The following is an 11,692-nucleotide window of genomic DNA, read 5'->3' on the forward strand; positions in this document are numbered from 1 at the left end:
TACAGCACGTCCTTTACCAGTGCACGGTTTAGCTAAGGGAGAAAGGAAGGTGCTGGCATCAACATTAAGGAGAGCTAGTCAGTGTGACTATAGAAAATCTGATTGGAGACGCATCACAGGGAACATTCAAACACCTGATAACATTTTTTTTTAAAGGAAACAGGACCAACAGAGAGGATTTTCTTTTTCCTTTCTTTAGTCTCTTAATCTACTACTCCACGCGCCAGTCCAGTAGGTGGCGGTAATGCACTTGAAACTTGTTTGCAAACCGCTATCAAATCAAAGAAAAAAAAAAGACGATGCACTTTTTCAATTAAACAAATTAATCTGGTGATGACACACAAGGATACTATCAATAAAATAAGAAAAACAAAGAAATGTTAAGTCTTTTTCAAAGAACATAAACATGTCCCGTACGGCAGAAAGTGTCCAGGCGTTTGTGTCATACATTGAAGACACTTCATAAATTGCTTGAAATAATTCTTCCATCTGTTGAAGTAAGGTTTCAACTTTAAGTATTTGAAATCATGAACAAAATGCGTGCTCAACATATTATGAAGTCATCCATGTTTTTCTCCTTCATTTATTGTCCAGTTTAAGTTCACGTAACAGTAAAAGGAGTTGCTGTCCCAATTAAATCTCATGGACAAATTGGTTAGATGTCATTTAAACATTTTAAGCTACTTCCTTAGCCTTGGATATGACTTGGTAAAATTCAGCCAGGACTGCACAGATTTGTTTCATTGGGGAGAGAAAACCAACTTCTCCATAAACTAAAAGGCACAATAGAGCAGAGCCAACCCCTCATGTCAAGACTCTGCTGTCCACTTACATCTGAAGGAGAAACATCTGTGGAACAATACTGCCTCCAAGTGACTACAAACAGTACATATTTGGGCTGAGATTATGTAGACATAACAAAACACAAAATATGAGGACAAACTCCTTTTAGAGGAAGTGTCAATTAAGACCATAACCTACATCAAACCAATTTGACATAAGCCACAATAGCAGCATGCCTTTAACATTAGTGAAGGTACAGAAAGAGGAATCTACTCTGCACTACTAAATTGCTGTTTTGTTTTGTTTTTTTAAAAGGGTAAATATACTGGTATATTAAAGACAGTAAACAGTAGTGCCATGATGAAAATTTTAATCAACATAAGAGAAACATATCTGTTTAATATTCTTCTCCATCATCCTCCTCCTCCTCTCCCAGACTGTCAGCTCCAACCTCCTCATAATCCTTCTCCAGAGCTGCCATGTCCTCTCTGGCCTCAGAGAACTCTCCCTCCTCCATACCCTCACCCACATACCAGTGGACGAACGCACGCTTTGCGTACATTAGATCAAACTTGTGGTCGAGCCGAGCCCAGGCCTCTGCAATAGCAGTGGTGTTGCTCAGCATGCATACAGCCCTCTGGACCTTGGCCAGGTCTCCACCAGGAACTACAGTGGGTGGCTGGTAGTTGATGCCAACCTTGAAACCAGTGGGGCACCAGTCCACAAACTGGATGGTGCGCTTGGTTTTGATGGTGACAATGGCAGCATTCACATCTTTGGGCACCACATCACCACGATACAAGAGGCAACAAGCCATGTACTTGCCGTGGCGAGGGTCACATTTCACAAACTGATTTGCAGGCTCGAAGCATGCGTTGGTGATTTCAGCTACTGAGAGCTGCTCATGGTAAGCCTTCTCAGCAGAGATGACAGGGGCATAGGTGGCCAGAGGGAAGTGGATACGAGGATATGGCACCAAGTTGGTCTGAAACTCTGTCAGATCAACATTGAGGGCACCGTCAAAACGAAGGGAGGCAGTGATGGAGGACACAATCTGACCAATTAGCCTGTTCAGGTTGGTGTAACTTGGACGCTCGATATCGAGGTTCCTGCGGCAGATATCGTAGATGGCCTCGTTATCTACCATGAAGGCACAGTCAGAGTGCTCCAGGGTGGTGTGGGTGGTGAGGATGGAGTTGTAGGGCTCCACCACAGCAGTGGACACCTGGGGAGCTGGGTAGACTGAGAACTCCAGCTTGGACTTCTTGCCGTAGTCGACAGACAGACGCTCCATCAGCAGGGAGGTGAAACCAGAGCCGGTGCCACCTCCGAAGCTGTGGAACACCAGGAAGCCCTGAAGGCCAGTGCACTGGTCGGTCTGAGGACAAAGAGACAATGATCACAAATATGTTATGCAATTGTTATTTGTTATTTTTATATTCCTGATCCAAATTGCCAGTGAACTCGCATCCTCTAAAATTTTACCCACCAGTTTGCGGATCCTGTCCAGCACCAGGTCGATGATCTCTTTGCCGATGGTGTAGTGTCCGCGGGCGTAGTTGTTGGCAGCATCCTCCTTGCCAGTGATCAGCTGCTCAGGGTGGAACAGCTGGCGGTAGGTACCAGTGCGCACCTCATCTGAGCATAGAGTCATTCAAAAGTGAAGGTCAGACTTAATTTAACCAAAATAAAATGATGCCATCTACAGTATATCTAATGAGAGGTTACCAATGACAGAAGGCTCCAGGTCCACAAAAACAGCTCTGGGGACGTGCTTTCCAGCTCCGGTCTCACTGAAGAAGGTGTTGAAGGAATCATCTCCTCCTCCAGTGGTCTTGTCACTGGGCATTCGTCCGTCCGGCTGGATCCCATGTTCCAGGCAGTAAAGCTCCCAGCAAGCGTTGCCCATCTGGACACCAGCCTGACCAACGTGCACTGAGATACACTCACGCTGTGGAAAACAAAAAGGTAATTTCTTGATTTTGCCATGAACATTTGGCAGAAATTTACATATTCTAATTGTTTCTAAATCAGAGGCTTAGTCCTGATTAAGAGAGGATTCTTCTGAGAATACCAACTACACAGGATCTGTGGAGGGACATAACTTCAGTCTGCCAAAAATCAAACAGAGCTGATGCACATGAAGCTTTTTCATTATAATAACTAGATCAATACAACATACAATATGAACAAAACAGATCAAGGGATGGATTCATTGAACAGCAGCAAGTACAGCTGAATTTAATTCTACGTTTCACCTAAACCCTCTCATAACAAACAACCTCAGCTACACTTGATATTCAAAAGTGTGAAATAGCATGAAAACACAAATCAGAGTTAAGTGTTCTTCATATCAGGCCTCTCTTTTAGGGCAACATAACTAAACATAAAAGCACAACAATAAGCTATATATTAATAGGTTTTAATGACTACACTGATGTGGATTGTAGACTGATAAAAGCTATTCAAACCAAAATGAAGAGTTCCTGTTGTTCCATACTCACCATGCTTCCTGACACTGTGTCTGAACGGGTAGAGACTGAGGATGAAGAGACTAGTTTAATTCTTACAGCAGTAATTCAGGGGTTACTTGTAAGAATCTAATCAGAAGGGTTGCAAGGTGGGGCTTTTTAAACTCGTATTAGGCGGGGAAAAAAACAGCTGAATCTGATTGGCTCAGAGTCAAAAAATCTCTTTTCCTATTGGTTAAGCCAAAACATTCACAGGAAGCACAGCAGGTGTTAATGATGAGGTTAATCATGGCTCCATGTTTCTGTCCCAGTCGGCCATGACAGTGTGATAGATGAGTTCTCCAACTTAAACTCTCAACTTTAAATGTTCACTTTACATAATCAAAAGGGCAGACCTGTCCCAGTCAAGGGCCATAATATGAGGATATATATAACATTTATATATAACATATAATGTATTTGATTAGAACATGAGGCATGAATATCATCAGCACACATTACCTCTTCAAGGGAAGTTAAATAATATGTTAGTATATGTTTTATCCAAGGCCGTCTCTGTCTTTTTGGGGACCCCTATTTTATCAAACTACGATGGATAGATTCGTAACCCTTGATGCAACAATCTCTTACATTTTAAGAGGAAAACAGGCTAGAGTCTTGAAAAGCTCTCTCAAATCAAAATCAAACATCTTAAGTTGACCCACCCTAGCAAGTTGAACTGATAGAAAATGAAAATACAAAGTAAACAATGGGGATCCGCCATAGGTCAATAAATGAAACTGATGCAGTGTTCCTCAAAAATGTCTATTCTAAACTGTAAAACATTTTTAAATTTAAACATCCTGGTCCAGAGGTGGTGAAGGTGGCCATGCTGCTTCCTGGTCGGCGGCTCCAAAATATTCAGAATTGCTCCTTCAAAGACAAAACTCCTCAGGTTACCAAGCAAAATGGACATACTAGATAACTGAGTTATGTCACACTAGTGCAGAAATTCATTATCTGTTTTTATATCAAACATTGCAATATACAGTGTCCCTTTAAAGCATGCACCCAATCTCAAAGTTATCACTTTTAAGCAGTTTTCAACACATTGTACTTGTTGGAGTTATAAAACAAAGATAAATGACTGATGAGCACTGTGTGATACTGAAGGAATATTTTTGTGTATATTTCGAAGGGTACTACAAAGTCGACTACTTGTGCCTAACTGATGATAAGGTCTCAACCTATACTCAGTGGGCAGAATTAACAGTCATATATAGTATAGTTTACTTTAAATGTACTTTAATTTGTTATGATTCTTTTTAATAAAACAAATACATCAAAAACATAACTAAACTGTAGGAATTTGTTCAAATTATATTGTCACAATAAATATTCTAATAAATGTGTTCAAGAAAGATGCAACTAACTCAGTAGCATTAACAATAAACCACTCAGAGCCACTACCACACAATAGTCCATAATACTCCACAATAGGCCTAATATGTATTAGTGTTTAGCACACTTCACATTAGAGACCTATAAACTGCAGACATACTCATATTGATAAATCAATTGAAGGGACTGAAGAACAAGTCTTTAAAAAAACATGCAAATAAATAAGCTACAAATTCTATATTACTGTTATGCAACACAAAGTACAATTCAAAATGAAATGTTTGCCAACATTTCATTGAAGGGGTATATTTAATTCAAGATGGGGACACTATACCTTAGAAAGTTAATACTATAAAAATGATTAAATCATGTCTACAGTATAAATAAGCCTGTTTTCATATTAACATGTCTACTTTCAGAAGTCAAAATCAGAGATGGCCTAAAATGGAAACTCCAATAGAGTTAAATACAAACACTGCAAAGTGACAAAGTCAGTTTGAGATTTATTCAATGCAAAAACCAATGAAATATATATTTTTTCACAGTGGCAAATACAAGTAAAACAAACAGAACATTATACATGTAAATACAAAGAAAATATAATATGCATGATTCAGGAACTACACTTTCAAGTTCAATTTACCTCCAAAATCCTACTCCTCTTCCTAATCCTCAACGGAGTCGACTCCAACCTCATAATCCTTCCCCAGAGCTGGTAGTTGATGCCAACCTTGAAACCAGTGGGGCACCAGTCCACAAACTGGATGGTGGCAATAACAGCATTAACATCTTTGGGCACCACATCACCACAAGAGGCAACAAGCCATGTACTTTCAAGGGTGTAGTATTACATCTACATTATATTAGAAAGAAGCCAGCTTTGAAATGCAGTCCAAAGGTTTTATACAAGTTCACACTGGGACAAACTTCACAGAATCAAGAGTTGCTGTCCCAATTAAATCTAATGGACGAATTGGTTAGATGTCATTAAAACATTTTAAGCTACTTCCTTGGCCTTGGGTATGACTTGGTAAAATTGAGCCAGACTGCAGATTCCCCCCCCCCTCCATTTTGGAGTCAAAAACAACCTCCATAAACAAATGGCACAACACAGCAGAGATTTCCTCAGGTCAAGACTCTGCTGTCTTACAGCTCAAGGAGAAACATCTCTGGAACAATACTGCCTCCAAGTGACTAAAGTGAGTGGCCAAGCATTTCAGGCTTCCAAAGTGACAACCATAAACATTATTTTGGGCCGAGATTATGTAGACATTAAAAATGCCAAGTATGAGGAGAAACTCTCCTAGAATAAAGTGTCACTTGAGACCATACCGTCTAAAACTACATCAAAACAATTTGACATAAGCCAAAATGGCAGCATGCTTTTAACATTAGTGAGTACAGAAATAGAGGAATCTACTCTAGACTACTAAATTGCTGGTTTTTTAAAGGGTAAATATACTGGTATATTAAAGACAGTAAACAATAGTGCAGTGATGAAAATTTTAATAAACATAAGAGATACATGTCTGTTTAATATTCTTCTCCTTCGTCATCCTCCTCCTCTCCCAGACTGTCAGCTCCAACCTCCTCATAATCCTTCTCCAGAGCTGCCATGTCCTCTCTGGCCTCAGAGAACTCTCCCTCCTCCATACCCTCACCCACATACCAGTGGACGAACGCACGCTTGGAGTACATCAGATCAAACTTGTGGTCGAGCCGAGCCCAGGCCTCTGCAATAGCAGTGGTGTTGCTCAGCATGCATACAGCCCTCTGGACCTTGGCCAGGTCTCCACCAGGAACTACAGTGGGTGGCTGGTAGTTGATGCCAACCTTGAAACCAGTGGGGCACCAGTCCACAAACTGGATGGTGCGCTTGGTTTTGATGGTGGCAATGGCAGCATTCACATCTTTGGGCACCACATCACCACGGAACAGCAGGCAACAAGCCATGTATTTGCCATGGCGAGGGTCACATTTCACCAACTGATTGGCGGGCTCGAAGCATGCGTTGGTGATTTCGGCCACTGAGAGCTGCTCATGGTAAGCCTTCTCAGCAGAGATGACAGGGGCATAGGTGGCCAGAGGGAAGTGGATACGGGGATATGGCACCAAGTTGGTCTGGAACTCTGTCAGATCAACATTGAGGGCACCGTCAAAACGAAGGGAGGCAGTGACGGAAGACACAATCTGACTGATCAACCTGTTTAAATTGGTGTAACTGGGACGCTCGATATCGAGGTTCCTGCGGCAGATATCGTAGATGGCCTCGTTATCTACCATGAAGGCACAGTCAGAGTGCTCCAGGGTGGTGTGGGTGGTGAGGATGGAGTTGTAGGGCTCCACCACAGCAGTGGACACCTGGGGAGCTGGGTAGATGGAGAACTCCAGCTTGGACTTCTTGCCGTAGTCGACAGACAGACGCTCCATCAGCAGGGAGGTGAAACCAGAGCCGGTGCCACCTCCGAAGCTGTGGAACACCAGGAAGCCCTGAAGGCCAGTGCACTGGTCAGCCTGAGGACAGAGAGGGACAATGATCACATGACAGTTGTGACATTTTACATTCCTGAGCCAAATTGCCAGTGACTTTTTTTGCTCTGGTTTTACCCACCAGTTTGCGGATCCTGTCCAGAACCATGTCGATGACCTCTTTGCCGATGGTGTAGTGTCCGCGGGCGTAGTTGTTGGCAGCATCCTCCTTGCCAGTGATCATCTGCTCAGGATGGAACAGCTGGCGGTAGGTACCAGTGCGCACCTCATCTGAGCATAGAGTCATAAGTGAAGGTCAGACTTAATTTAACCAAAATAAAATGATGCCATCTACAGTATATCTAATGAGAGGTTACCAATGACAGAAGGCTCCAGGTCCACAAAAACAGCCCTGGGGACGTGCTTTCCAGCTCCGGTCTCACTGAAGAAGGTGTTGAAGGAATCATCTCCTCCTCCAGTGGTCTTATCACTGGGCATTCGTCCGTCTGGCTGGATCCCATGTTCCAGGCAGTAAAGCTCCCAGCAAGCGTTGCCCATCTGGACACCAGCCTGACCAACGTGCACTGAGATACACTCACGCTGTGGAAAACAAAAAGGTAATTTCTTGATTTCGCCATGAACATTTGGCAGAAATTTACATATTCTAACTGTTTCTAAATCAGAGGCTTAGTCCTGATTAAGAGAGGATTCTTCTGAGAATACCAACTACACAGGATCTGTGGAGGGACATAACTTCAGTCTGCCAAAAATCAAACAGAGCTGATGCACATGAAGCCTTTTCATTATAATAACTAGATCAATACAACATACAATATGAACAAAACAGATCAAGGGATGGATTCATTGATCAGCAGCAAGTACAGCTGAAATGAATCATAGGTTTTGCCTAAACCCTCTCATAACAAACAACCTCAGCTACACTTGATATTCAAAAGTGTGAAATAGCATGAAAACACAAATCAGAGTTAAGTGTTCTTCATATCAGGCCTCTCTTTTAGGGCATCATAAGCTAAACATGAGAGCACAAGAATAAGTTAACAATGATTAATATGTTTTAACAACTACACTGATGTGGATTGTAGACTGATAGAAGCTATTCAAACCAAAATGAAGAGTTCCTGTTGTTCCATACTCACCATGCTTCCTGACACTGTGTCTGAACGGGTAGAGACTGAGGATGAAGAGACTAGTTTAATTCTTACAGCAGTATTTTAGGGGTTACTGGTAAGAAGCTAATCAGAAGCATTGTGAGGTGGGGCTTTTTAAACTCGTATTAGGCGGGAAAAAACAGCTGAATCTGATTGAGAGTCACACAATCTCTTTTCATGTTGGTTAAGCCAAAACATTCACAGGAAGCACAGCAGGTGTTACTGATGAGGTTAATCATGGCTCCATGCTTCTGTCCCAGTCGGCCATGACAGTGTGATAGATGAGTTCTCCAACTTAAACTCTCAACTTTAAATGTTCACTTTACATAATCAAAACAGCAGACCTCAGTCCCAGTCAAGGGCCACAATATGAGGATATACTAATATTTATATGTTACAGATATACACACAAATATATATAATTTTATATTGATTGTATGTAATGTCTCCTCAGCTGCTGTTCTTGAGGTTCCCTCCATCTTTTTTTGTTAACAAGACTTTAGACTGTAAAATCAATACTCTAAAAATGATTATGTCCACAGTATAAATAAGCCTAAATGTTGTTTTTATATTAACATGTCTACTTCAGAAGCCAAAATCAGAGATGGAAAAAGCAAATGGAGTTACAACACAAAGACTGCAAAGTGAAGAAATAAGTTTTATGAGATTTATTCAATCCAAAAACCATTGAAGGATTTTTTTTTCATAATGGCCAGTACAAGTAAAACACAAACAGAATATTGTACATGTAAATACAAAGAAAATGTATTATGCATGATTCAGGAACTACACTGTTCAGTTCAATTTACTCCTCAGGCCTACTCTTCTCCTTCTTCCTCATCCTCACCCTCAACAGAGTCGACTCCAACCTCCTCATAATCCTTCTCCAGAGCTGCCATGTCCTCTCTGGCCTCAGAGAACTCTCCCTCCTCCATACCCTCACCCACATACCAGTGGACGAATGCACGCTTGGCGTACATCAGATCAAACTTGTGGTCGAGCCGAGCCCAGGCCTCTGCAATAGCAGTGGTGTTGCTCAGCATGCATACAGCCCTCTGGACCTTGGCCAGGTCTCCACCAGGAACTACAGTGGGTGGCTGGTAGTTGATGCCAACCTTGAAACCAGTGGGGCACCAGTCCACAAACTGGATGGAGCGCTTGGTTTTGATGGTGGCAATGGCTGCATTCACATCTTTGGGCACCACATCACCACGATACAAGAGGCAACAAGCCATGTACTTGCCGTGGCGAGGGTCGCATTTCACCAACTGATTGGCAGGCTCAAAGCAAGCATTTGTGATTTCTGACACGGTTAGCTGCTCATGGTAAGCCTTCTCAGCAGAGATGACAGGGGCATAGGTGGCAAGAGGGAAGTGGATACGGGGATATGGAACCAAGTTGGTCTGGAACTCTGTCAGATCAACATTGAGGGCACCGTCAAAACGAAGGGAGGCAGTGATGGAGGACACAATCTGACTGATCAGCCTGTTCAGGTTGGTGTAACTGGGACGCTCGATATCGAGGTTCCTGCGGCAGATATCGTAGATGGCCTCGTTATCTACCATGAAGGCACAGTCAGAGTGCTCCAGGGTGGTGTGGGTGGTGAGGATGGCGTTGTAGGGCTCCACCACAGCGGTGGACACCTGGGGAGCTGGGTAGATGGAGAACTCCAGCTTGGACTTCTTGCCGTAGTCGACAGACAGACGCTCCATCAGCAGGGAGGTGAAACCAGAGCCGGTGCCACCTCCGAAGCTGTGGAACACCAGGAAGCCCTGAAGGCCAGTGCACTGGTCAGCCTGAGGACAGAGAGGGACAATGATCACATATGAGATAGAGTTATGCCATTTTATTCAATATTCCGGAGTCAAATCTGCATTTAATTTTGGCTCTGATTTTACCCACCAGTTTGCGGATCCTGTCCAGCACCAGGTCGATGACCTCTTTGCCGATGGTGTAGTGTCCGCGGGCGTAGTTGTTGGCAGCATCCTCCTTGCCAGTGATCAGCTGCTCAGGGTGGAACAGCTGGCGGTAGGTACCAGAGCGCACCTCATCTAAGAAAACAAAAACACACATTGCATAAATTGGGATTAACAATTATTGGATATTTTCTGAACAAATGGCTCATCTAGGAGTCACACTTACCGATGACAGTGGGCTCCAGGTCCACAAAAACAGCTCTGGGGACGTGCTTTCCAGCTCCAGTCTCACTGAAGAAGGTGTTGAAGGAATCATCTCCTCCTCCGATGGTCTTGTCACTGGGCATCCGTCCGTCCGGCTGGATCCCATGTTCCAGGCAGTAAAGCTCCCAGCAGGCATTGCCAATCTGGACGCCAGCCTGACCAACGTGCACTGAGATACACTCACGCTGTGGAAGAGGAGGAAAAAAGAAAAGGAAATTATAATAAAAAAGTTATCCTGTCTGAGGCTCCAGAATTGTAACTAAGTGGACACTGATGGTAACTCATCACATGTTGAGAACACCATACTGAAAACAATATGCTGATTATTCTGATTTGTGCTAAAATAAAAATAAAATCGTTGGATCAGAACAACAACAAAGTTTCTGTGGTGCAACTAAACAAACAGGCTGGCAGCTGTCATGGCTGTTCATGACTAGGTTTAGTTTGAAAAGCCTGTGGTAGCAGTTTCGTAAAGACCAGGCCTCTTCAAACAGGCGGTAAAAAAGAGGACTGTTTCAGGATGACAGCACATTGGCGGGATAAACCAGAAACTGTCAGCCCGACTGAGCTTTTGGACGGTAAACACTTTTCGCACATTTGTAACTCCCTGTCCAGTTACACATTAGTCACTAAAAATTCATTCAAAAGGACTCCATTAGGACGAAGATTTACCGTCATCCATCTTAAGGTTCTCTTTCGAATCAATAATAATAATTTAAAAAAGGTATTTTCATACTCACCATGTTTCCTGAAGCTGTTGGATTTGTAGTTAAGATTAAGAAAGTGGATGAGACTATGTTATCTCTTACAGTCCGGCCGTAATGGGTCCTTTGTAAGAAGTAACTGCGGAGGTAATGGCGGGCGGGGTTTTTTATACGATCTTAACGGTGGAAATGTGCTGAGAAATCCGATTGGTTCCCAGAGTCACATGGTGGATACCTATTGGCTAAAATTAAACGGTCGTCTTCCGTGATGACATACCACGAGGTCTGAGCCCCCTGATAGGTCCATGGCTCTTCGACGCTGTGCCTCAGACAGGAAGTGAATATCTTTGAAAGCGGTGTTACACCTTTACTCTTTTGTATCGCCTCTGTCGATATTTATGCGTCTTTCCAGGATCCACTGAATTTAACTATATTATTCGTTGTTCCTTTTGGTGTAATTTAAGCTGTTTGTCTGTTTTTAACCAATAAACGGCGGTTGAAGTCCTCAGCAGTGGTGGAGAGTAACTAGGTGCATT

General features: G+C 42.9%; 2 protein-coding genes across 8 annotated transcripts in view; both read right to left on the reverse strand.

Moving 5' to 3' along the window:
- LOC119022344 (tubulin alpha-1B chain) overlaps window positions 1-11,692 on the reverse strand; it is a 52,088-nt gene that overhangs the window by 19,369 nt on the left and 21,027 nt on the right. For 3 of the 7 annotated variants that reach the window (XM_037103113.1, XM_037103111.1, XM_037103112.1), the window contains exons 1-4: window positions 8,261-8,412; window positions 7,481-7,703; window positions 7,246-7,394; window positions 6,222-7,148 (exon numbers count right to left, since the gene is read on the reverse strand). In XM_037103113.1, coding sequence (XP_036959008.1) covers window positions 6,222-7,148; window positions 7,246-7,394; window positions 7,481-7,703; window positions 8,261-8,263 — 1,302 coding nt within the window. In that variant the 5' untranslated portion in view covers window positions 8,264-8,412. Of the gene's footprint in view, window positions 1-5,117; window positions 5,327-6,123; window positions 7,149-7,245; window positions 7,395-7,480; window positions 7,704-8,260; window positions 8,413-9,141; window positions 10,069-10,174; window positions 10,324-10,414; window positions 10,638-11,192; window positions 11,343-11,692 lie in introns of those variants that run through there. The other 4 variants (XM_037103119.1, XM_037103108.1, XM_037103107.1 and 1 more) reach the window with 4 other exon arrangements.
- LOC119022346 (tubulin alpha-1 chain-like) lies at window positions 1,137-3,438 on the reverse strand. The gene is made up of 4 exons (XM_037103120.1): window positions 3,288-3,438; window positions 2,512-2,734; window positions 2,273-2,421; window positions 1,137-2,161 (listed from the first exon to the last, which is right to left on the reverse strand). Exons 1-4 carry the CDS (start codon window positions 3,288-3,290, stop codon window positions 1,181-1,183), a joined length of 1,356 nt encoding a protein of 451 aa, XP_036959015.1. The 5' UTR covers window positions 3,291-3,438; the 3' UTR covers window positions 1,137-1,180.

This window comes from Acanthopagrus latus, chromosome 7 (genome assembly GCF_904848185.1).
Source record: "Acanthopagrus latus isolate v.2019 chromosome 7, fAcaLat1.1, whole genome shotgun sequence".
Classification (NCBI taxonomy): Eukaryota; Metazoa; Chordata; class Actinopteri; order Spariformes; family Sparidae; genus Acanthopagrus; species Acanthopagrus latus.